The following is a 26,133-nucleotide window of genomic DNA, read 5'->3' on the forward strand; positions in this document are numbered from 1 at the left end:
TAAGATAGCAAGATAAAGTTCACAAACACCCGAATGCAAACAATAACACGCAGTATCGTTAGTGGGCGTGTCCACCGAACAACTTTTCATTTTTGAACTTTGAACCTAATAAGTATAAATAAATAACGTTATCACAATGAACGTTGGTACCAAATACAGATCGTTTTATATTTTCTTGTGAAGAATAAAATGTTTGGTTTGGTTAATTTCCTGTCGCTGAAATTATACGTCATCGTGTGATGACGTGGAAAACATGGAGGGTAGTGGAGGAGCTTCAACGAATTTGCTGCTAAGTGATGGTAAAATTCTGTATTTTAACATTTATTTTCAATACTTTTCTGTCAATCAGTTCTACGTCACGTAGGTGTATGTTTTGTTTTATTCAGCTAGGTGTATCAGCTCCGTAGTCATTTAGGAATGAGAGCTACCGAGTTGACGGGGCAGTCCATCATTGACTGACATCAAGGCGTCATAATCGTTTATGTTTTTCAATATTCTTTACTTGTGATAAAAAACAAAAGTGTCTTTGGAAATACGTTTGGAGTTTAATGTGTGTGGCCATATTATTGCTTTACCATGGGTAATACATAATCCAGGAAGTGGATGGCTAATAAATTGTTCCTTTTTATCCACCTCTTCTCCAGAATGCTATGCTGATTTTCTCATAGAGGACTTTGACGTGAAGACGTACACAGCCCAGGCCATCCACCATGCTGTCATCGCAGAACAGCTGGCCAAGCTGGCTCAGGGCATCAGTCAGCTGGACAAGGAGCTCCACAGCCAGGTATACGTGACACCTATCATCTGTCACACACAACTGTATCTCACACATGTGAGACCCATAGTGACATATCTATATAGATTATTAGTTTAATCAGCCAGTCAGTTTGTTATATACTGATGGCTGGTATGTATACATTTTCTGTAGGAAAGACACTTTTCCTTTATGTGTTGAATGACTTCCTGACTGTGGTATTTATTTCTCCTGTCAGGTTGTAGCCAGGCATGAGGAGTTACTTGCTCAAGCTACTGGGATTGAGTCTTTGGAAGGTAACACACCTTTAGCACATATTTGTTTTTGTCATCATCATGGCACTTCTGACTTTTTGGAACAGGGGTTTTCAACTGGGGTCTGCGGGCCCCTAGGGGCTTTTGGCCAAGGGATCCATGTCCAAAAGCCACGGATCCCTGTGTAATACAATACAAGTACTGTGGATAAAATATAATATTATTCATCTAAAATGTAATCCTGGACAACATGGGCCTGGGAGGCTCACAGGGATATTGATATCCACAGTACTCCACCAAGTATATACAGTACCAGTCAAAAGTTTGGACAAACCTACTCATTCAATTTTTTTTATAAAAAAAAAGATTTACTACATTGTAGAATAATAGTGAAAACATCAAAACAATGAAATAACACATGGAATCGTGTAGTAACAAAAAAGTGTTAAACAAATCAAAATATATTTTATATTCATCAAAGAAGCCACCCTTTGTCTTTTATTTATTAACCCTTATTTTACCAGGTAAGTTGACTGAGAACACATTCTCATTTACAGCAACGACCTGGGGAGAGGAATGAGCCAATTGTAAACTAGGGATGATTAGGTAACCATACGAGGGACAGATTGGGAATCTTTAGTGACCACAGAGAGTCAGGACACTCGTTTAACGTCCCATCTGAAAGACAGCACCCTACACAGGGTTATGTCCCCAATCACTGCCATATTTTTTTAGCCCAGAGGAAAGGGTGCCTCCTACTGGCCCTCCAACACCACTTCCAACAACATCTGGTCTCCCATCCAGGGACTGCCCAGGACCAACCCTGCTTATCTTCAGAAGTAAGCCAGCAGTGGGATGCAGGGTGGTATGCTGCCTTGATGGCAGCTTTGGCATTCTCTGAACCATTCTCTCAACCAGCTTCACCTGGAATGCTTTTCCAACAGTCTTGAAGGAGTTCCCACATATGCTGAGCACTTGTTGGCTGCTTTTCCTTCACTCTGCGGTCCAACTCATCCCAAACCATCTCAATTAGGTTGAGGTTGGGTGATTGTGAAGGCCAGGTCATCTGATGCAGCACTCCATCACTCTCCTTCTTGTTCAAATAGCTGGATTATTGTCCTGTTGAAAAACAAATGATAGTCCCACTAAGAGCAAACCAGATGGGATGGCGTATCGCTTCGGAATGCTGTGGTAGCCATGCTTGTTAAGTAATACCTTGAACTCTAAATAAATCACAGACAGTGTCACCAGCAAAACACCTCCAGCATGCTTCACGGTGCGAACCACACATGCGGAGATCATCCTTTCACCTACTCTGTGTTTCACAAAGCCACAGCGGTTGGAACCAAAAATCTCAAATTTTGACTTATCAGACCAAAGGACAGATTTCCATCAGTCTAATGTCCATTGCTCATGCTTCTTGGCCCAAGCAAGTCTCTTCTTCTTAATGGTGTCCTTTAGTAGTGGTTTCTTTGCAGAAATTCAACCATGAAGGCCTGATTCACACAGTCTCCTCTGAACAGTTGATGTTGAGATGTGTCTGTTACTTGAACTCTGTGAAGCATTTATTTGGGCTGCAATTTCTGAGGCTGGTAACTCTAATTAATGTATCCTCTGCAGCAGATGTAACTCTGGGTCTTCCTTTCCTGTGGCGGTCCTTGTGAGAGCCAGTTTCATCATAGCGCTTGATGGTTTTTGCAACTGCACTTCAAGAAACGTTCAAAGTTCCTGACATTTTTCGTATTGACTGACCTCCATGTCTTAAAGTAATGATGAGCTGTCGTTTCTCTTATTTGAGCTGTTCTTGCCATAATATGGACTTGGCCTTTTACCAAATTAGGGCTATCTTCTGATTGTGGTCTATCCTTGTCACAAAACAACTGATTGGCTCAAACGCATTAAGGAAAGAAATTCCACAAACAAACTTTTAATAAGGCACACCTGTTAATTGAAAACCATTCCAGGTGACTACCTCATGAAGCTGGTTGAGAGAATGCCAAGAGTGTGCAAAGCTGCCATCAATGCAATGGGTCGCTAATTTGAAGAATATGAAATATAAAATATATTTTGATTTGCTTAACACTTATTTGGTTAATACATGATTCCATATGTGTTATTTCATAGTTTTGATGTCTTCACTGTTGTTCTACAATGTAGAAAATAGTTAAAGTAAAGAAAACCCTAACTTTTGACTGGTACTGTATATAGATTTTTTACGAAAATGTAATTTAAAGTTTGTGGCATAATGTGTAGAATTGCAGTATTTAGCTTGAAAGCTGCAACAAAAAATATCTGCCCCATGGCGGCCCTTTTAAATGTTCTTTCCCCTGGCACAAGACTAGATTAGTCTGGCTATGCACTGCAGATGTCACAGTTAAACTCCGTGTAGACCATTTTTTTGTTTTCTGATTATGAGGGGGTTCCTGATCAATTTGCTATCACAAAAGGGGTCCCCAGCCCCAAAAGGTTTGAGAACCCCTATGCTGGAATATATGCTGTCATTGTAGTGCTGTTGACATTCCATAAGGGGCGCTGCTGTCACACGATTGTAAAAAATGTCAGCGAGTGTCTCAGTTTTGAAGTGATTGTGTTTTATTTGAACAGAGAATAATGTTGTATTATTGTTAAAAAGAAAAATGCTATTGCAACCTCTTTGCAATAAGGAATTGAGACCAAAAGCTCAAGAGAAGTTTCAAGTGTTTAATACCAAGGATACAGTCAGCTGAGTGCATACATTTAGAAAGTTCACAAAGCATCTTATACTCTTCCATCATTACATAAAAGCCAATCATATAATTTTTATGTCAATAAATTGAGTGAGATGTTTGTGTGTTGTTTCTCAGGGGTCCTGCAGATGATGCAGACCAGGATTGCTGCTCTGCAGGGTGCTGTGGACAGGTAGGTTAACAACTGATCTCGGACCAGATTAACATAACCCCAATCTCAACCATTATGGTGATGAAGCAACATTTTACCTAGTGGTTAGGTGCATTATCTACCTACTCCAAGCCTATAACAGACCATAACACATCATCACAGGGAATGATCAAGGCAAAATATGACCCTTGTGTTCAGAGACCCTCAAAAATCAGACCTCTAATAACAGCACTCAACCTTCTATTTGTTTTCTCTCGTAGGATAAGGACAAAGATCGTTGACCCCTACAATAAGATTGTAGCCAGGACTGCCCAGCTCGCCAGATTGCAGGTATCCATCCTTCTCCTTGTGTTTGAGAGGCATAATACTATCTGTTGTGTTGATGGGTTTTGTATTGTTGTATGGCTGTGGACTGAGGCTCAATAGCAGGGGGAAGATTTCCTCTCTATTGTTATCAGCACTCTGGCATTATCTCTACTTCTGCACTGGACTTGATTTCCATGTTTCTGAGGTAGTGAAATGTATAGACAGTATTTGCTTGGGTTTTTATTGTCTCACTCCCCATTTTCAAGATAGGTACGTCAAGTTAGGTGCTGTACATATTGTCAAGGTCGCCTAATGCATCTTGGACAGTTTCCAGGATCCTCCTGTTTTAAATTGTAAAGATGACAATAACCCAGAGCCATATAGAGATCTATATAGCTGTATATGGCTCTGGGGATGTCCTCTTCTAACCTGTCAATACAATGTAGCTATAGCCGGTGTCAGTGTCTATCATGCTGTAATGATATGAGTGCCCTGTACTCAATGGTTTACAACAATGATATGTTTTTATGCAAGCATCGATCTACCCATTGACATTTATTTGACCGTTAAATACCACAAATATTACAGTGGCTTGCGAAAGTATTCACCCCCTTGGGCATTTTTCCTATTTTGTTGCCTTGCAACCTGGAAATAAAATGGGTTTTTGTGGGGTTTGTATCATTTGATTTACACAACATACCACTTTGAAGATGCAACACATTTTTTATTGTGAAACAAACAAGAACTAAGACAAAAAAACAGAAAACTAAAACGTGCATAACTATTCACCCCCCCAAGTCAATACTTTGTAGAGCCACCTTTGCAACAATTACAGCTGCAAGTCTCTTGGGGTATGTCTCTATAAGCTTGGCACATTTAGCCACTGGGATTTTTGCCCATTCTTCAAGGAAAACCTGCTCCAGCTCCTTCAAGTTGGATGGGTTCTGCTGGTTTACAGCAATCTTTAAGTCACACCACAGATTCTCAATTTGATTGAGGTCTTGGCTTTGACTAGGCCATTCCAAGACATTTACATGTTTCCCCTTAAACCACTCGAGTGTTGCTTTAGCAGTATGCTTGGGTCATTGTCCTGCTGGAAGGTGAACCTCCATCCCAGTCTCAAATCTCTGGAAGACTGAAACAGGTTTCTCTCAAGAATTTCCCTGTATTTAGCGCCATCCATCATTCCTTCAATTCTGATCAGTTTCCCAGTCCTTGCAGATGAAAAACACCCCCATAGCATGATGCTGCCACCACCATGCTTCACTGTGGGGATGGTGTTCTCGGGGTCATGTGAGAGTGGTTGGGTTTGTGCCAGACGTAGCGTTTTCCTTGATGGCCAAAACAGCTAAATGTTAGTCTCATCTGGTCAGATGCCTTCTTCCATATGTTTGGGGAGTCTCCCACATGCCTTTTGGCGAACACCAAACATGTTTGCTTATTTTTTTCTTTAAGCAATGGCTTTTTTCTGGCCACTCTTCTGTAAAGCCCAGCTCTGTGGAGTGTATGGCTTAGTGGTTCTATGGACAGATACTCCAACCTCCACTGTGGAGCATTGCAGCTCCTCCAGGGTTATCTTTGGTCTCTTTGTTGCCTCTCTGATTAATGCCCTCCTTGCCTGGTCTGTGAGTTTTTGTGGGTTGCCCTCTCTTGGCAGGTTTGTTGTGGTGCCATATTCTTTAATTTTTTTGTTTATTTTATTTTTATATGGGAATGTGTATAGGCATGTATGTATGTATGTATGTGTATATATACATACATACATACATACATACATACATACATACATACATACATACATACATACATACATACATACAGTGGGGCAAAAAAGTATTTAGTCAGCCACCAATTGTGCAAGTTCTCCCACTTAAAAAGATGAGAGGCCTGTAATTTTCATCATAGGTACACTTCAACTATGACAGACAAAATGAGGGGGGAAAAATCCAGAAAATCACATTGTAGCTTTTTTAATGAATTTATTTGCAAATTATGTGGGAAAAAAAGTATTTGGAGGGAGTTGAAAGTCCATATATATATATATATATATATATATTTTGTTGGATTTTATTTCAGTAATTATTTGACTTCTGAAGGTAATTGGTTGCACAATATCTTATTTAGGGGCTTCGTAGCGAAGGGGGTGAATACTTTTGCAAGGCACTGTATATGACCCCTTTTACTCTTGTTGCACATGCCTGCCATTATGGAATCACTCGCCACCACTTTGGAGAAAGGTATATTTATATAGATGATTTATAGAACTGTGCTTATGGAGGCTGAGCGATCTTCAAACCAGGAATCCTAGCTGTTATGTAAAATTCATCTGTTTTTCTTGGTAAATCCTCCACTATTTTAATACATAAAGGCCATGTTAAAGGTTTACAACGTTATCTCAACCTTTCAAACAGCATTACTTTGATCCTGTTCTCCGATTTGCAGATGCTATCTTAACCCGTGACATCACTGTTGTGGTTTTTAATCAGTAAAAAGCAACCAGGTGATTTAAAATAAGACCTGTTCTTGTGATCAACCTGACCCAGTCCTGTCCGAGGCTGGGTAACCGTGGCCTGATTAGAGAGCGAAATAGAGACTCTCTGCGTTTACAGGCTCTGTCAACTTACGCACACTGCCCACACACTGCAGCTCCGTTGTCTGTGGAATCGAGGGGAAGGCTTATTAAATATTGATGGAATATGGCTTCAGTCAGAAAGGTTACTGTGATTCTAACTGGCTCTTTCCTCTGACATGGCTCTGTCTCTTTGTTCGCTCTGTCTGTCTTCTGATGCCCTGTCTGTCTCAGCTTTGTCGTGTGTGTGTGGAGTGTTATTGTTGTTAACTACACCTCAGACATTCATCCTGCAGAGAAGATACTACTAGCAGGCAGGCATGCCAGGCTGGTAGGATCTTAACACGGGCCTGGTTTGTGAAAGGAGAGGGTGCTGTGATTTCTGAATAGAATAGTTGCAATGTTTTAGATTATTTTATACAGACAGACAGACAGTGGTGCTGTGGGACCAATATCTGAGCCTCCTCTTTTTTCACTTTTCACTCCCAGGGACTGTCATGTCCTTGGTGTTAGGGTGTGTGTGTGTATATTCTGTCCGTCTCTGTGGGACTGGGGTGAGGTGGGTCTGAAGGAGACCGGTAATGATCAGACTATAAATCCAGGGGGAATAGGAGAGTGCTTTGTTTATCTTTTAGTCTAGTGTTCGCTCACAAAATGGAAGCTTCTCAGCCACCCACAGATAAAGCAATCAGTCTGACACACAGACACTTGGGATGGACACACAGACATCACAGACACAGACACACAGAGGCTGAAGGGACAGACCCCCAGCTCTCAGCTGCATCCAACACACTACTAAGCCCAAACACACTGCTGACCTCTGTGTCCTTCAGCCCCAGACACAGCTCCACAATGCTGCTAGACACACTGTTATTATTACCACTATTGATATGCCCATGGTTGGTGTTATTGTTACAGTATAGGCTACAATAGGAAAATAAATACTTGGAAATGTCGACAGTGATTGATTCGAGATCATTTTCAATAAGTGATCTTCAATCAATTATGACGAAAAAAGAGGGTCCTTCCATATTAGTTTTGACGTTCACTCACATCTTCTCATAGAGATTCAGAAAGACTGGTTCAGATGGGGTTATATTTTGTTTGGTTATATATTTTCCTATTTTTCCCAGGTGGCGTGTGATCTGCTGCGAAGGATCATCAGGATCCTGTACCTGTCCAAGCGTCTGCAGGGCCAGCTCCAGGGAGGAAGCAGGGAGATCACCAAGGCTGCACAGAGCCTCAACGAACTGGGTGAGTGACCACTGCCTGTTCACCTATACACTGTACTACTGACAAGGCTGCTCAAAGCCTCAACGAACTGGGTACTGTAGCACTGACATGGTTAACTCCCCTCATTTGGGCCTACTGTAAAGAGAGTGTAGATCAGGGATAGGCAACGCTGGTCCTGGAGTGCCGCAGGCACTTCATGTTTTTGATTTAGCTGACCTGGAAGGCCAGGTGTGTTGTATTTAGGCAATCATTGAACTGATCAGTTCGCTCAGTTGATCAGGGGTAGTTGGAACAAAATCCTCCAGTACATGCGGCACTCCAGGAACAGGGTTGCCTACCCCTGGTGTCGATGGTGATGAGATCCCCAAGGCTGCCCAGATCAGCCTCAACAAACTGGGTGAGTGACCCTGCTCATTCACTATAATTCTACTGCCACTAAGGTGAAACTCCCCTCATTTAGGCCTACTGTAGAAGGTGTAGGTTGTGTTGAGATCACTCAGAGCCTCAAAGAGCTGGGTGAGTGACTTATAGAAGAAAAGGGAGAGTAGGAAGCACTGCAAGGACACACTAGTGAGTAGATGTTTGTTCTGTAGGTGGAAAGAGCTTTTTGGTTAAGGGTAATCAAAAAATTAGTGCTCTTCATATAATTAAAATGCCTTTATCTTGATATTTTTGGAAAGATTTTGTTCTATTGAACATGTTGTTTTGTAATAAAGGCATTTTAATTATATGAATAGTGCCTGGGTCGTCCTTGTTTTTTGAGAACTGTCTGATTTGACTCGGACACTGCTTACGTCCCACTATAGCCTCTGCTAACACGCTAGGTTGGTAAATGCTGGCGTACTCTTCACTGATTGGTGTAGTCACTTGAAGGTCACTGTATGTAAGGTCACTCCGGTTGGATTTGGCTTCAATCAAACCAATGATTGGCAGACAGAGTTCAAATCAAATGTCCTTGATTATATAAAGAAACAGCACATTTTAACTACTAATAATCAAATCAAATTGTATTAGTCACATGCGCCGAATACAACAGGTGTAGACGTTACAGTGAAATGCTTACTTACGAGCCCCTAACCAACAATGCAGTTAAAAAAAATAATTAAAAAAATATGGATAATAAATGAAAGTAACAAGTAATTAAAGAGCAGCAGTAAAGTAACAATAGTGACACTATATAAGGGGGGGTACCAGTACAGAGTCAATGTGCGGGGGCACTGGTTAGTTGAGGTAATACAGTGCCTTGCGAAAGTATTCGGCCCCCTTGAACTTTGCAACCTTTTGCCACATTTCAGGCTTCAAACATAAAGATATAAAACTGTATTTTTTTGTGAAGAATCAACAACAAGTGGGACACAATCATGAAGTGGAACGACATTTATTGGATATTTCAAATGCGGACAAATGTAATGGCTGAAAACCTTACATACGGAGAAGAAGGGTTTTCGAGAGCTTAGGGTTGATGTTGTTGTGCTCAATATTCTACATTTAGCTAGTGAGCTATAAAGTCATTCAGGGATGCAATTTACCATTCAATGTATGGATAAGGGATTGTGTATAGTAGGAACACCAGGCCATTGTATAGTCTATGTATAGATTGCTATTGAATGGTATGCAATGAACCACAAAATAAGATCTTGTTTTTTAATGTTGAGCAGTGTGATGATCTCTGTCCGTCTCCCAAATGGCACCCTATTCCCTATAGCACACCACATTTGACCAGCTCCCTATGGGCCCTTGTCAAAAGTTGTGCACTACATAGGGAATAGGGTGCCATTTGGAATGTAGCCTCCATTATCATTCCTCACAGATTGTACCAAACGCAAGCCAAGTAGGCTAACAGAGAACAATGATGCATTCGGTCCCTGTTTTCTGCACTCTGTGCTGGTGACTGAACGCTGAATCTAGTACTCTGTCTGCCAAGTGCAGAGAAAAGTATGATGCAAATGTATTTATATGCTGTGTTTGGAGGGACTTTTAACATTAACAGTAGTCTTCATTATACTGCAGTACCATGACAGGGGTTCCAGTGAATTTCTCAGAAAGAGTCTCATTGCATTTTGCATTTAACCAATGCAGGGAAAGAGAGGTGGTAGAGAAAATCAATGTCCTCTTCAGAAATCACTTTGTACATATTTATTCGTTTTTTATTAGTTTATCCTGTTTCTCCATGCATGTGGATCATGTGGCTTTTATAAGAGCTAGTACACACACACACACTAGGGCTGTGACGGTCATGGAATTTTGGCTGACGGTAATTGGTCAGCCAAATGACCGCGGTCTCTGTAAAACTTTTTGAATAGCAAAAATAAATAAAAAGTTCATTTTATGCCCATTTTCTCCTCTCCTCCACCCATGACTGCATGGGTTGTGAGTTTGATTACGACGGGGGACCAATATGAGTGAAAAAAGTATGAAAACTTATGCTCACAACTGTAAGTCACTCTGGATAAGAGTGTCTGCTAAATGACAGCAACAACAAAACAACAACATTGTGAGTGTACCCTTAGGAGCGAAGCAGGAAGCCAAATCAAGGAGTCTAACCATCAATATGTGCTGTGATTTTTTTTGGACACACAAAATATACATTCCATTGTATGAACCACATCAGTTAACATAATTTGCATTAGCATTCTACATTACCATGGAACTGATTGCATCACAATAACAGGCAGCCATTGCGAGTGTACCCATGAGTATACCAGTCAAATTGCCAAGGTTAGAGGTGATACTGCTGCATTGTCAGGGGTGTTGCCTTGTTTGCTACAACCCATTGTTTTTTCCAGCAAGGAGCAACAAAGTTTTGTCATGTTACGAATGCACGGCTGTCCTGTCTTCAGTCAGCTGTTCGTTCCAGATTATTTGTGTTTATTTTTACGGTTATGACAGGTTTTTAATTTTCATGATGGTCTTCATCTATCACCCTCACTTATACGGTAATTGTGCCAGCACACACACACACACACACACACACACACACACACACACACACACACACACACACAGTGTGTTCAGTGTTGAGTTCACTTCATGTGGGGTTTCACATGATCATGTTGGTGTGAATTTCCCAACTCCGCCAATACCAGAAATTGTTATTGTGGAGAGTTTCAGGACCAATCCTGTCCAATCTGGTTACAACTATACAATTGTTTTTAAGGGTGAGAGATGGCGGTAGGCTAACTTTAGGCCTACCTGTTGAACTAGACAATTATCTACTGTAGGTACAATGAGACTGGCAAAACACAACGAATGGCCACCTCGGCTCGAACTGCCGCCTGAATGGAACACGAAAGCTCTCTCGTTGGCATAATGCTGTCTCTCCTCCTCTCAACCTCCTCCTCTCCCTCTCTTTCTTGACTCTCAAGACACCTCCCTGGTTGTTTTCCCTGTTTTTAGCAAGCTTTTCAACGGAGCCAGAAATCAATCTCCAAGCCAGTAATTTTCCGCACCGGCCGTTCGGTCTTCAATCCACTCTCAGCCCCCTTTCTTCAACTGCCAGGACATTATAATAGGCCTGAATTACAGGCTTGATACTGCTGCTGGCCTAATACAATCACACAGCACAGCCAGCCTAATGTGATTTGGAGTGCTTTCTTCTGTCAGCCTGTAGCATTGGGCAGGGATGAGAACACTGAACAGGTAGGAGAGAGGGAGGAGAGGGAGAGACTGAATAGGAGGAGAGGGCGAGGTGATCCGATGGGGGATGGGTGGTGGAGAAAGAACAAGAGTGAGTAAACAAGGGATGGATGGCTGCAGAAGGGGGGTGACTGGGGGGAGAGCCACCTGCCGAATGTAATAAAGTGATTGAAGTGGATGCTGTGGCTGGATGGAGGGGACACAGAGAGAGCAGCCTGCTGTTGTTGAGGAGGGAATCAAAAGCCACATCCCTATTCCCTTTATTTGCACTGATGTTGGACTGCGTAGCGTAGCCGTCTGTTGTAGGATTGGCTTTGGCTTGGACCAAATTTACTACAACGTTCGATATCTGCTACTTATAATAGAAAACAAACTATACTGAACAAAAATGTAAACGCAACATGCAACAATTTCAAAGATTTGGCTGAGTTACAGATCCTATAAGGAAGGAAGTCAATAAATTGAAATAAATGAATTAGCGCCAATTCTATGGATTTCACGACTGGGAATACAGATATTCATCTATTAGTCACAGATACCTTTAAAAAAAAAGTAGGGGTGTGGATCAGACAACCAGTCAGTATCTGGTGTGACCACCTTTTGCCTCATGCAGTATGACACATCTCCTTCGCTTCGAGTTGATCAGGCTATTGATTGTGGCCTGTGGAATGTTGTCCTAATCCTCTTCAATGGCTGTGCGAAGTTGCTGGATATTGGCAGGAACTGGACACTCTGTCATACATGTCGATCCAGAGCATCCCAAACATGCTCAATGGGTGACGTGTCTGGTGAGTATGCAGGCCATGGAAGAACTGGGACATTTTCAGCTTCCAGGAATTGTGTACAGATCCTTGCGACATTTGGCCGTGCATTATCATGCTGAAGCATTAAGTGATGGTGGCAGATGAATGGACCTCAAGGTTTCTGTCAAGGTATCTCTGTGCATTCAAATTGCCATCGATAAAATGCAGTTGTGTTTGTTGTCCGTAGCTTATGCCTGCCCATACCATAACCCCACCGCCACCAACGTTGACATCAGCAAACTGCTGGCCCACACGACGTTATACATGTGGTCTGCGGTTGTGAGGCCGGTTGGACGTACTGCCAAATTCTAAAAACGAAGTTTGAGGTTGCTTATGGTAGAGAAATTAACATTAAATTATCTGGCAACAGCTCTGGTGGACATTCCTGCTGTCAGCATGCCTATTGCACGCCCCCTCAAAACTTAAGACATCTATGGCATTGTGTTGTGTGACAAAACTGACCATTTTAGAGTGGCCTTTTATTGTCCCCAGCACAAGGTGCACATGTGTAGTGATCATGCTGTTTAGTCAGCTTCTTGATATGCCACACCTGTCAGGTGGATTAATTATCTTGGCAAAGGAGACATGCTCACCAACAGGGATGTAAACAAATGTTTGCACAACATTTGAGAGAAAAGCTTTTTGTGCGTATGAAACATTTCAGGGATCTTTTATTTCAGCTCATGAAACATGGGACCAACACTTTACATGTTGTGTTTATATGTGTGTTCATTGTATTTTCAGTGTGACTGCATATGACGTCATCGAGCAATAATTTGGTGGTATTGCATTGTCTCATTTGACTCTATCTTTGGCAAATTTTAATCCAGTCGTGTCTGTCGTCTTCCTCTAATATCTCGGCTTTATTGGTTTCCGCTGCTGTGGGACCACAGCCCTGGCTGTCAGTCAGAGCGGATGAAGTGTCAGTCACTGTGGTAACCGTCAGTCACAGCAGCCAGCCCCAGAGACCAGCTATAATGACACAATGGTCCTGACTGTCAGTCAGACAGAGGCTACTCACATGGGAGTGGAGGAAAGGAAGGAGGGATAACAGAGAAGAGAGGGAAGATTGAAGAAAGGGGGACAAGGATGGAAATGCAATTCATTGTGTTCAATTTATTGACAAAGTATAGTTGGCAGTTGGCTAAGCCATTGAGAGGCCCAGCACCACAAAACACCTCTCCTCATATGAGCTAGACCTTTTTTGGTCATACATAACAAATGCACAACAACCTTTTACATAACAACCCTGTCACACAGAACACTCCAGAACACTAGAAAACGCAGGGCCTCCGGGATCAAAAGCACTCCTCTTATCAGCCACGTGCGACCCTGGGCTGAGTGTTGTTAGAGGGAACAGAGGAGAGAGATACTGTATAGATGGAAAGGTAAGGAGAGAGAGTGAGAGATGGAAGAGAGAGAGGGGGGCCTGGTGTGCAGTAAGTGAGCTAAGAGGGTGGGGAATGGTGTGGTCCAGAGGACCAGAGGCGGATATTTCAGTCAGATAGGCCTACTCTGAGTAGTTTTCCAGGTAGCGCCCGGGATGACATACAGGATTAAGATGATGTCACCAAACACCCTAGGAAGTATTCATGAGAGGTTGAACCAACTGTTCCAATCTTATCAGTAAGTTCCATTTGGCTCCCCAGCTGGCAATGCTGATAGGTCTATATTTCCTGAAGAATGTTTGGTGGTTTTGACATCCTCTGTCTAGGCTCATCTTTCTTCATTTCGTTCTAGAATAGATTTCTGCTCCACTCCGGTCTGATGACTCAGAGTTCTGTGAGACTGAACGCTTAGACAGGCGAGATTACTCTGCTACTTCAGAGAGGACAGCGGTTCAATGTATCCTCCTCGGCACTCTACTCATGTAGAGACCGATAGCCGAGGCCTATATAAAGAATAGGCTTGATGTTTTCGACCAATGAAATGTAGCCTGGAATCTAACTTTCGTGAACCTGTGCAGTGTGCACATCCTCTATGTAGGCATAGTCAATCAGTCAAGTTGTGAAGATTGTGTTAAAGTGTTGGTTTGTCTATGCATTACTCATTTACTTCATGTAGACAAGTGGTTCTTGCGTTCATTTGGTAATGGCGCCTGAAGAGCGAGCCAACCTGTAATGAACAGTTAGATGGATCTTCAATCAACTTCGCCAACCTGTCTTTAGTGCTGCTTGCTGGCAAACAGCCAGCAAAGTGCCCCAGCTCTTAAAATGCTCATGGAGACAGTGATTTTTAGGAGACTCAGAGGGCCATTCGATGAGGGTTCTAAAACAGAAAGCTTGGCTGCATAACATACCCAAAGCATAGAGCCACTCTGACCTCTACAGAGTGGGGCGGTTGACGCCCAGCCAAAATGTTCCACAGAGTTTTTAAAATTATTTTTTAAAAGTTTTTTTTACGCCTTTCTCTTCCTGACCTCACATGGTGCCTTGACTGATATGGCATATGACCACACCCCACACACTGTAGGTCAAAAAAATAATTCCTCAAAGGAAATGTACCCTATTATCTCATCGGCCGAGAGATATGAGAGGGATGTACATTTTACACACACTTGCCCAATACAAACATTGCAAGGACATCTTGAATGGCAGTTTAGACTAAATGTTTTTAACCTTGAATGCATTACAGAATATGAGTCATTCTTTAAGTGTCCAGACATTTCTCCCCTCGCTCACATCCCCTCGCCTTCCTAGCATCTAGATGCCCTCTCTCAGCTGAACAGATTGCTAGGTACAGTGCATTGGTATTGTGTGTGTGCGTGCGTGTGTGTGCGTGCGTGCGTGACCGTATCTCTGACACAGAATAGAATAGGGTAAACCACCTTGACCTTCCCGTGTCATGATGGCGGCGGGGAGGGAGATTGATTGTGATGCATCGCCTGCCACAGTCAGCCTTTATGATCTAGCTAGCAGTCCTAGCCTTGGTAATCACAAGGCATCAAGCGTGGGAGAGAGGCAAGGGCAAGTGTTGTGGCGAGTGTTGTATCAACACCACATAGCCCGTGACTAGACCACTTCAGAATTCTCCCCGCCCACTTGCCCCAGCCTTGCTAAGCGCTATGGACTGCAGTAGGTCCGAGTCCTCAGTCACTCGCTCACTCTGTGTCCTCCAACTCCAACCAGAAAATACAGATTGATTTGCCAGTTGGCCTCAGTGTGATTATGAAAGGAAGCAGGCTTCAGTTTTGGCAGCCATGCTGTTCTCTTCACCCCGGCCTGTGGCTAGATAATAAGAGAAGTAGCATAACAGCTGTGTTACGGCCGGTAGAGCAGCTGGAGTCATCTCAGGATGGTTAGGCTACAGGCGCTGATTATGTGTTGAAATCATAAGGTCATGTCTTAGTAATGCTGTGATTGTGATTCAGATTGCAGCCTCTCGCTTAGGTTGTAAAGTGCTGCTTGCCTCTGTTTCTATCCCTCCATCTTCCACTAAATCACACATATAACAGGCACATGGAAAGAGACTCTCAGAGGACAGGAAAGGGGGAAGTGGAATTTCACCTGTAAATATTTGTGGCGCTACACTGACTTCATGTCATCTGTGCCTTAGTGGCCAAGTTTACAAAAGCATAGTGAAGTGGGGAATATGTGACAGAAGGCCCTTTAACCAGAATACCCAACAGAATGGCCTCTAAACTTTTTTTCACGTTATTTATTATAAAAGGACAAATACTTAGTGCTTAAAAGAAAAAGTCACCTATTTTAAATGTTATATCATATTTGTCTATCTCTGAGCTATGTTCTATCGATTCCAGGGGTCATGTGTTTTCATGTGTATCTGAGCTAAAAGGCTATTCAAGCAGGCAGAAATACAGTATGACGCATTTTGCATCATTGTTCATAGCTCAGAGATGCACAATACGATATAACATTCAAAATGGGTGAATCTTTCCTTTGTGTTGTAAACATATATTTATTCTATACACTGTACATGACTATACACAATAATTATGTTACGGGCTATAACAACACCATGCAGTAGGTACAGTACTTTGTTTAAATTGTCCTTGACACCGCATCAACCTCTTCCAATAAATAGTAATAAATTATCCCCTTTAGGGTAACTATACAGGTGAAACACTTTCATTTACATTGCTGCTTTGGATAAGTGGTTTCCCTTTTTAAAATGAGTCGGTTCCTGATAATGTTTTGTCACCCTGTATGTGTCCGTTGCTTATTCCATTTTATTCTTATTTCACGTCCTCATAATCCACATTGTCTTATTCTGCATCTTCTGAACCGAAGCTTTTCTATCTTGACCTTGGCTCAGACTCATGTCTACCAACTCCCTCTAGCCATGCAGATATTCAATGGCTTCTCAGAAGTTCTCTTTATTCCACTTTCTCTGAAGATGGACAATAGCTTATTCCAAGTTATCCCACTCTGCCACCTCTGTTGAGAGGTATGTCTTTCGACTTAACTGCCCCCTAGCCGCGCCAATCTTCACGATGCACTATAGCCTTATCATGGAAGACAGACGATGTTGTTTGATTCCAGATCCTGGGAAGATAGACACTTCTGCCTGACCTCAGTCTCCTCGAAGGTGACTTTCTTGTTGTTCCTCTTGGGGTCGATCCAGGAGTTGTGAATGACCACGTTGTTGGGCATGGGCTCAGCCTCCACCACGGACACCACCCTCTTCATCTTGCTCTTCAACACCTTCTGGAACTTCTGCCTGGTGAAGGCGTAGAGCAGCGGGTGGAAGATGGTCGTCCCGTAGGCCATGACCAGGAAACCCAACCGCAACTTGACCGTGAAGTCTGAGGGCCCTGCGCTGAGGATGACCGTGTTGAGGACTGTGATGGGAGTCCAGCAGAGCAGGAAGGTGGAGATGATGAGTAGGGACATCCTGAAGACGCGTTTCTGCCTCTCCCGCCGTTCCCGGTGGCGTTTAACGGCCCTGCGCAGAGCCATGAGGACAGAGACGGAGGTCCGCATGGACAGGACAGCAGGTGGGTTTCCGCCCCCTCTGACCGCCCCGCTGCCCTGGGACGCATCTGTAGATTCCACCTGCGTTGCGGTGGTCAAGGAGATGGTCTTCTTCTTGCGCTGCTTCTTCTTGGGCTGGTTGTGTTGGAAGCGCGTCCCGATGCGGATGTTCAGTGCCTGGAGTATCTTGTAGTAGGTCACCAGCATGACTACGGCTGTGAAGAAGAAGATGGGGATCTGAGCCAAGAGGTGATAGTACAGCCCCAGCTCTGTGTAGTACTCATTAGTATGGACCACAGAGGCAACTGCAGTCTGGTTGACGAACTCGGAGCCAAAATCGCTGAAGAAGCCCACCTCCATGAAGGGGACCAGGAAACTGAAGAAGGACATAGCCCAAATGAAGCCCAGCAGAGCCACGGCGCGGCCCATGGTTAGCATGCGGTTGGCTGGACGCACTGAGATGTCGTAGCGGTCGACAGTGATGGCTAGCACGTTCGAGGCAGTGGCTACGCTAGCGAAGGAGACACAGGCCTCGTGGAAGCAGCAGACCAGCGCTGTATCAGCCTCTAGGGGGAGGAGTATTACCACGGCAGTCAGAGGGATGCAAGACACACACACCTGGAACCAGAGAGATAAATACGGATAAAGATTATTATTATTATTAGTTCAATTTGTCTCCTTCTACAGAAGATATAGTGGCCTGCTTCCTGAATGATCTTGAAATTTGTCACAGACCAATTGCACTGCAATCATCTCATCTTAGACACTCACTGGAATTTTCCCCACCCATTGATCTCAGGTCAGTTTTGTGTTCTCCCTCCCAATGGTTAAAGTTTGTATTTTCACTGATCCGAGGCCCGTGCCTAATGGAAACATCAAATACTGACACTCACTAGTACGTCTAGGACGTGGAGATTCATGGTGACGATGTTGGACACGGAGGTGATGAGGTTCTGCTTCATGCAGTAGAGGACCAGCACTGTCAGGTTACTGCTTAGGCCCAGCACGATCTCCAGCAGCAGGAACCCTGTCAGCGACACCTGGAGGATAATAGTATCATTATCGTAAAACTAAATGCTATCACAATAATAGTATTGTAATATCTGCTTGTATCATGATAAACTGTATATCGCAATGAAATTGGTTAAGTCGGAAGTTTACATACACTTAAGTTGGAGTCATTGAAACTCGTTTTTCAACCACTCCACAAATTTCTTGTTAACAAACTAGAGTTTTGGCAAGTCGGTTAGGACATCTACTTTGAATGACAAAAGTCATTTTTCCAACAATTGTTTACAGACCGATTATTTCACTTATAATTTCAGTGTGTCAGGGGTTTACATACGCTAAGTTGACTGTGCCTTTAAACAGCTTGGAAAATTCCAGAAAATGATGTAATGGCTTTAGAAGCTTCTGATAGGCTTATTGACATCATTTGAGTAAATTGGAGGTGTACCTGTGGATGTATTTCAAGGCTTACCTTCAAACTCAGTGCCTCTTGGCTTGACATCATGGGAAAATCAAAAGAAATCAGCCAAGACCTCAGAAAAACAATTGTAGACCTCCACTAGTCTGGTTCATCCTTGGGAGCAATTTCCAAGCGCCTGAAGATACCACGTTCATCTGTACAAACAATATTACGCAAGTATAAACACCATGGGACCACGCAGCTGTCATACCTCTCAAAAAGAAAACGCATTCTGTCTCTTCGAGATTAACGTACTTTGTTGCGAAAAGTGCAACTTAATCCCAGAACAACAGCAAAGGACCTTGTGAAGATGCTGGAGGAAACAGGTACAAAAGTATCTATATCCACAGTAAAACAAGTCCTATACCGACATAACCTGAAAGGCCGCTCAGCAAGGAAGAAGCCACTGCTCCAAAACCGCCATAAAAAAAGCCAGACTACGGTTTGCAACTGCACATGGTGACAAAGATGGTACTTTTTGGAGAAATGTCCTCTGATGAAACAAAAATAGAACTGTTTGGCCATTATGACCATCGTTATGTTTGAAGGAAGAATTTGCAAGCTGAAGAACACCATCCGAACCGTGAAGCACGGGGGTGGCAGCATCATGTTGTGGGGGTGCTTTGCTGCAAGAGGGACTGGAACACTTCACAAAATAGATGGCATCATGAGGAAAGAGAATTATGTGGATATATTGAACAACATCTCAAGACATCAGTCAGGAAGTTAAAGCTTGGTCTCAAATGGGTCTTCCAAATGGACAATAGCCCCAAGCATACTTCCAAAGTTGTGGCAAAATGGCTTAAGGACAACAAAGTCGAGGTATTGGAGTGGCCATCACAAAGCCCTGACCTCAATCCCATAGATAATTTGTGGGCAGAACTGGAAAAAGTGTGTGCAAGCAAGGAGGCCTACAAACCTGACTCGGTTACACCAGCTCTGTCAGGAGGAATGGGCCAAAATTCACCCAATTTATTGTGGGAAGCTTGTGGAAGGCTACCTGAAAAGTTTGAAGTTAAACAATATAAAGGCAATGCTACCAAATACTAATTGAGTGTATGTAAACTTCTGACCCACTGGGAATGTGATGAAAGAAATACAAGCTGAAATAAATCATTCTCTCTACTATTATTCTGACATTTCACATTCTTAAAATAAAGTGGTGATCCTAACTTACCTAAAATTGAATTTTTACTAGGATTATATGTCAGGAATTGTGAAACTGAGATTAAATGTATTTGGCTAAGGTGTATGTAAACTTCCCACTTCAACTGTAGGCTTTAATCGTGAAATCTGCTTTTATCGTGAAAATAGATTTTCTGTGTTAACTGCTTTAATCACGATAACTGACGTGGAACTAAGTTGTAAAGAAAATAGACGTGATGTGAGCGTGTACCTGGAAGCTGACGGGGTAGGGGGCGGCAGACTGGGTCATATCAAGGTCAGAGGGTTCCGAGGTGTCGAGGACAGTAACGTTGCTCATGGCGGCTTCTGAGTTCAGCACAGGAGGGGTATGCATTATCCTAGAGAGACGTGGTGACACAGAGAGAGGAGGGAAAGGAGAGAGATCAGAACCGGGACTGATTGCATTAACATATATATGGGGGGGATAAAGGTGTTGTGTTTCACCACAAAAGTGTATAGCATACATGACTCTTGACTTCCTCTCATCTATGTCTTATGTGTCTCATTGTCATCTCCTGTATCTTCAGGAAGTTGAAACTAGGTTATATGGGAGCATACAACAGTGAAGAATAGGCTATTTCTATTCTTTTTAACTGTCCATCTGTCTGTCTGTTTTGGTGTCTGGGACTTCGTCTGAGTGTATTTTTACCTCACTGCGATTCCATTCAGTGTGAAATGTGGCCGACGTGTGAACCTTTTCGAGTGTGGAAGTTTCAATCACAAACTCGTTTTGTCATCTTGATGGAATCTTTCAAAAGGTGTCAATTATAAGTCAAAGAGCCAACTTCCGCAGCTTTCCGTTGTGCTTTTAAAAAAAATGTTTTTCTGCTGTGCATGATAAGTTTTTCTCTTTGTGGAAAGAGAATGACAAATGAGTACTCTTTATTCTGCCTTTATTCCTTCATTGCTGACACCTTTATCAAGTGTTAAATTCTTTGCTGACTGGAACTAATAGTCATGTCAGTGTTTTGTTGTTACATTAGGTTTAGAGTTGTGTTTTGTGGCTACTTTGATCAAATGTGTCCATGTCCTTAGGTATTTCAGTAATTCATGTCCTTGCTTTGCTTTTATGTCTAGATATAACCGTTTTCTGTCCAGAGAAGGACTGTCGAAAAAGACTGTCCTTTTGTGGCTCCGTAAGCAATCATATTGCAGACGCACTGTACTCACCCCTCCCTCGTGTGCCGTCTCCCCTTCAAGAGTCAATGAACCAGCCAGAGCCGACTTGCTGAGGCCTCAATAGGAAATCATAAAGCTCCAACCATAGTTCTGTAGTGGTAATCATAATACCTATGTAGTAGCAGCAGGAATCTCCACTTGGCACAGGTTTAATCCTAACGATGCAGCCCTTTGTCAAAATAACGGAGAGATTATGGTGCCGATGAGTGCAGTTGGAGCAAGCTGAAACTGTGTTTCTTGAATCCTTCCTTTTTCTATTTCAAATTCAGCTCCACCATGAGAGAGAAAAAGCAGTCCACCTTCAAAACATTTCTCGATTTTGTTTTACCCCAGAGGCTGCAAACAACAGTGATGGATCACAGAGGACTGGTCTGTGCTCTCGTACATCCAATAAAAACACTGTATTCCGGTTAGAGAGAAGCACTGAGGATTCATTAAACGCAGAAACACATTCACTGATCGTCCGCAGTGGGTAGGGAGAGGATGTGCATTGTAGTGTCCATCCACGTGTTTTACTAAATGAATGGTTTCTTTTAGGCAGCTGCTCGTTGTTCTTTGTTATTTGATCTGTAGTCCTCCTTGGATCTTAACAGAGCCAGAGCAGTGCCTGGCTGATACTCAACTGTCCTCCCCTTTTCCTTCTGTACGTATCCCCCCCACCCTTCAGAAACACCCCTCCATCACCTTCCAGAGAGCGGAGCAAAGGTCAATGGCCTTTTCCTTCTCCTCACACCTTGTAATTCCACTGGAGTGAGGCAGGATCACCTCAGTGCTGTGGCACCTTGTACAAATTCAGACCAGGCTGGGAGGAAGGTCATTAGCTACTTTGGAGAGAGAGAGGAGAATATATTAGAACACTGGGCCGCCACCTATGTGGCATTTGGTGCGTTCTCTCTCTCTTTCTATCATAGTCAGAGAGGGGGACAAATCAGGGGACGACGTCATCATCCTTCTGTTTATTTTTCCTCCCTCAATCGTCGCCCTGGAGAACAAAAAGAAAAGATGGAGAGAGGAAGAGACGTAAATGATAGGAGGATAATGAATGAGAAGAAAGTGTGTCATGACATATCAGACCCAAATGATCATTATCCAGACAGTCTGTTGAGCTGTATCAGTAACAGTAACTGTACGTTAAGTTAACCCAGTGATAGATCTGCCTGTCTGTTATAGTGTGTTTTGTTAATAACTTCTAATCAGGTTTTTATTGAATAAATTATCCTCCCCCCAAGAAAAGGGGATGGAGAGGGATGAAGAGACATAAAGAGAGAGGTGTTCTATCTCTTGTTTGATTCATAGTGGATGTCTTACTTATTATACCGTTGGCTATTCAAGGCCATCTGCTGTTCTTGATACTGAAGTCTCTGTCATGCGTTTGTTTGACAAATGAGCCCTCAGTCTTTGAACTGGTCCTTTGTGCAGGCTCCCTCCCTCTTCTGTCATCTCACTCACTTGCCTGCTCTCTCTCTCTTGCTCGCTCTCTCTCTCTTGCTCGCTCTCTCCCTCTTGCTCGCTCTCTCCCTCTTGCTCGCTCTCTCCCTCTTGCTCGCTCTCTCCCTCTTGCTCGCTCTCTCCCTCTTGCTCTTCATCTCTCTGTCTTCATCTCTGTCTTCATCTCTTGCTGTGGCTGTTTGGCTGTGTGTGAACAGAAGCTCGAGAGGGCCAGAGTGTGGTAGTGCTATATAACACTGCATGAGCCGTATGACACGGAACATGACAGTGTAGGATCGTTATGACACGGAACATGACAGTGTGGGATCCGTATGACACGGAACATGACAGTGTGTGATCGTTATGACACGGAACATGACAGTGTAGGATCGTTATGACACGGAACATGACAGTGTGGGATCCGTATGACACGGAACACGACAGTGTGGGATCCGTATGACACCGAGCATGTGGTTTGGTTTCTGTAATTTCACACCGTGGCACTGCACACAGAGGTTAAGCCCCTGGCTTTCAGTTATTCACTTGCACGCATGACAGCTCACAGAGCACTCTGAGAAGGTGTATTTGGTGTGTGTGTCTACGTGTGTGTCTCTCTACGTGTGGGAGATGAGTGGAAGGCTCAGGCTGTTATGAGAGCGGTGTGTTTGCACCGCGCTAAGAGCAAGGCTTCAGAGACGCCGCGCTCATAAGTGATGCTTAACATTAGCAGCAGAGCGTTGAGTAAGTGGGCAGGCAGGAGAGGGAGCGGAAATATAATCCCTTTGGATGAGACTGTGCTCTGTTGGTCAAGTTATCTCTCTACTGTGTGACTGTAGGCTGGAGGAGCAGACAGGCAGAGACTGTGCTAGAGCGCTATGGAACTGTACATGCAGTGAGCGCACACGGCTGGTGGTTCTTTGTCTGTTGGTACAATGCAAGTGAGAAGACTGCAGGCTTTTTGCTCCAGTTGTTCTTTTGAACTCTGCTGATTAGTGTGCACATACTGTACAGTATGGTGGCGTTTTGACAGCCGTTCCTCACGGTTAAGCAGAGGTAGAAAATGAGAGTGGTTTTGTCAAGAAATTAAGTCATTACTGTTGTCATTTTGAGTTTGTTTTTGAACGCATCTGAAATGCATTTATTTGCGTCAGTGTACAGACTGACATTCGATATCAAGCGTGCAATTGTAACAGAGAATGGAGGAATCAGTGCAGTGATAGATGTTTACCTTGTCCTCTGAGGTAGTCGTGTGTCCGTCCTCTACCTCATAGCACTGTCAGCATAGATAGCCAGGTGGAACACTCTCTCCCAGGTAGAGTGACGGAGGAAGAGATAGAGAGAGGAAAGGACCAGAAGCTGCTGAGTCGGTCTCTGGCTGTGTGTGATGGGTAAGATGGTGTAGTTAAGTCCTCAGGGTCTGTTTCCCGGGACTGGTCTCAATGAGAAGTGTGTAAGGATCCAGGCTGGAGTAGAGAGACCACTGTTCTGCTCTCTGGCTGTGCTGCGCTCTCTCGCCTCTTTCCCTCTCCCACTCTCACTCGCTCCGTCTCTGAGCACTAATAGCCCTTCCTACTCACCTCGCCCACCCTCCCTCCCTCTTCTCTGGCTGCATGGCTCTAACACTTTCTATTTCTCTCTGTATCCACCTTTCTCTCTCAACATTCTCTCTATCAACCCCTCTCTTTTAGAGGTTGACCGATTAAGATTTTCCGACACCGATACCAATTATTGGAGGACCAAAAAAAGCCAATACCAATTAATCGGCAGATTTTTATATATATATATATATATTTGTAATAATGCCAATTACAACAATACTGAATGAACAATGAACACTTTTATTTTAACTTAATATAATACATCAATAAAATCAAATTTGGCTCAAATAAATAATGAAACATGTTCAATTTGGTTTAAATAATGCAAAAACAAAGTGTTGGAGAAGAAAGTAAAAGTGCAATATGTGCCATGTAAGAAAGCTAACGTTTCAGTTCCTTGCTCAGAACATGATAACATTTGAAAGCTGGTGGTTCCTTTTAACATGAGTCTTCAATATTTCCAGGTAAGAAGACTATTTCTCGCTATACCATTTGTATTTCATATACCTTTGACTATTGGATGTTCTAATAGATACTTTAGTATTGCCAGCCTAATCTCGAGAGGAGAGTTGATAGGTTTGAAGTCATAAACAGCGCAATGCTTGAAGCATTGCGAAGAGCTGCTGGCAAACGCAGTAAAGTGCTGTTTGAATGAATGCTTACGAGCCTGCTGCTGCCTACCACCGCTCAGTCAGACTGCTCTATCAAATCATAGACTTAATTATAATAACACACAGAAATACGAGCCTTGGGTCATTAATATGGTCAAATCCGGAAACTATAATTTCGAAAACAAAATGTTTATTCTTTCAGTATTTTTTATTTTTTTTGCTGAATTCCTGGTGATTTTGCAGTATTTTCTTTCTTTTTTTTTTACCCCCCCAAAAATCACTCGCGGGCCGGTTTTGGTAGGCCTGTAGCCCACTGCTCTAGTGTGTCTGTAGCCTAAGTGGCACTAGCTCCACAGATCGACATGACACCATCAAGATGCAGCTTTCAAGCCTGTGTTCAGTAATGGCTATTTCCTATTTCCTCCACATAAGCTCTGGAACACAGTCATTAGGATTCACATTCCACAGATTGGCTAGATTTCAGTACTGAAATTGGGATGTCAATGTCAGGCAGAGGATAATGATGTTATATTTTGCCAGGAAATGGCAAAATGAAAGAGGAGCTGTCTCTCTCAACTCCGAGGCATCAGAGCACATATGGTTTTCTTCGGAGGGTGTTTTCCGCTGGTGCCAGTGTCACTGCATTGATGGAAGACATCTCGGAATTGTGCCAAAGGTCGATTTTTAAATTCAAAATTCTCTCTGTTGCCCTCTCTCTCACTCACACACACACTCTCCCTTTTTGTGTATTTCTCCCTCTCTTTGTCACCATGCCAGTCTGTGTGTTTGCACTCTCTTGAAGACCGGGCTCCGCAACTGTGCCTATGGTAATGGTAGGTGAACCCTTGGGGATTTTGGCCAATCATCAGGTATTATACACCTGTCTGATAGGACAGACATAATTGCCTTCAATTCATTAGTCACACTAGCCTGGTTGCCAGATTTGCTTGTTTTATCTTTTGTTGATTTTAATGACACTTTGAATGACAAAAGAGTTTGCTCATTTATGAAGAATATCTGGCAACATGACCAGGTTAGTTTAGATGCAGCCTGTAGGGAATTTACAGTGCATTCACAAAGTATTCAGACCCCTTGACTTTTTCCACATTTTGCCACGTTACAGCCTTATTCCAAAAAGTATTAAATAACAAACTGAGCAATTGGGGCAGAAGAGCCTTGGTCAGGGAGGTGACCAAGAACCTGATGGTGACTCTGACAGAGCTCCAGAGTTCTTCTGTGGAGATGGGAGAACCCTCTAGAAGGACAACCATCTCTGCAGCACTCCACCAATCAGGCCT

The 26,133-nt window shown here is 43.1% G+C and overlaps 2 protein-coding genes across 2 annotated transcripts in view; one reads left to right on the plus strand and one right to left on the minus strand.

Annotated features, from left to right (window-relative positions):
• The first annotated feature begins 208 nt into the window (after positions 1 to 208).
• The window catches only part of LOC139378683 (component of oligomeric golgi complex 5), a 91,510-nt gene continuing 65,585 nt past the window's right edge, over positions 209 to 26,133 (plus strand). Inside the window, exons 1-6 of the mRNA XM_071121095.1 lie at positions 209 to 299; positions 645 to 784; positions 993 to 1,050; positions 3,852 to 3,906; positions 4,146 to 4,215; positions 7,894 to 8,014. Of these exons, the coding sequence (XP_070977196.1) occupies positions 254 to 299; positions 645 to 784; positions 993 to 1,050; positions 3,852 to 3,906; positions 4,146 to 4,215; positions 7,894 to 8,014 (490 nt within the window). The 5' untranslated portion in view covers positions 209 to 253. The remainder of the gene's footprint in view (positions 300 to 644; positions 785 to 992; positions 1,051 to 3,851; positions 3,907 to 4,145; positions 4,216 to 7,893; positions 8,015 to 26,133) is intronic.
• On the minus strand, positions 13,072 to 24,282 carry LOC139378682 (G-protein coupled receptor 22-like). Its single transcript, XM_071121093.1, has 5 exons — positions 23,855 to 24,282; positions 21,190 to 22,180; positions 20,231 to 20,357; positions 18,260 to 18,406; positions 13,072 to 17,984 (listed from the first exon to the last, which is right to left on the minus strand). Exons 3-5 carry the CDS (start codon positions 20,351 to 20,353, stop codon positions 16,902 to 16,904), a joined length of 1,353 nt encoding a protein of 450 aa, XP_070977194.1. The 5' UTR covers positions 20,354 to 20,357; positions 21,190 to 22,180; positions 23,855 to 24,282; the 3' UTR covers positions 13,072 to 16,901.

Source organism: Oncorhynchus clarkii, chromosome 21 (assembly GCF_045791955.1).
Source record: "Oncorhynchus clarkii lewisi isolate Uvic-CL-2024 chromosome 21, UVic_Ocla_1.0, whole genome shotgun sequence".
In the NCBI taxonomy this organism is placed as follows: Eukaryota; Metazoa; Chordata; class Actinopteri; order Salmoniformes; family Salmonidae; genus Oncorhynchus; species Oncorhynchus clarkii.

Bases quoted from the DNA above. Each gene is read 5' to 3' on its own strand.
- LOC139378682 (XM_071121093.1), bottom strand. From the start codon at position 20,353: ATGCATACCCCTCCTGTGCTGAACTCAGAAGCCGCCATGAGCAACGTT. The intron at 18,407-20,230 runs GTACACGCTCAC...ATTATCCTCCAG, and splicing joins CCTACCCCGTCAGCTTCCAG to GTGTCGCTGACAGGGTTCCT. The intron at 17,985-18,259 runs GTGAGTGTCAGT...CTCTGGTTCCAG, and splicing joins TCCACGTCCTAGACGTACTA to GTGTGTGTGTCTTGCATCCC.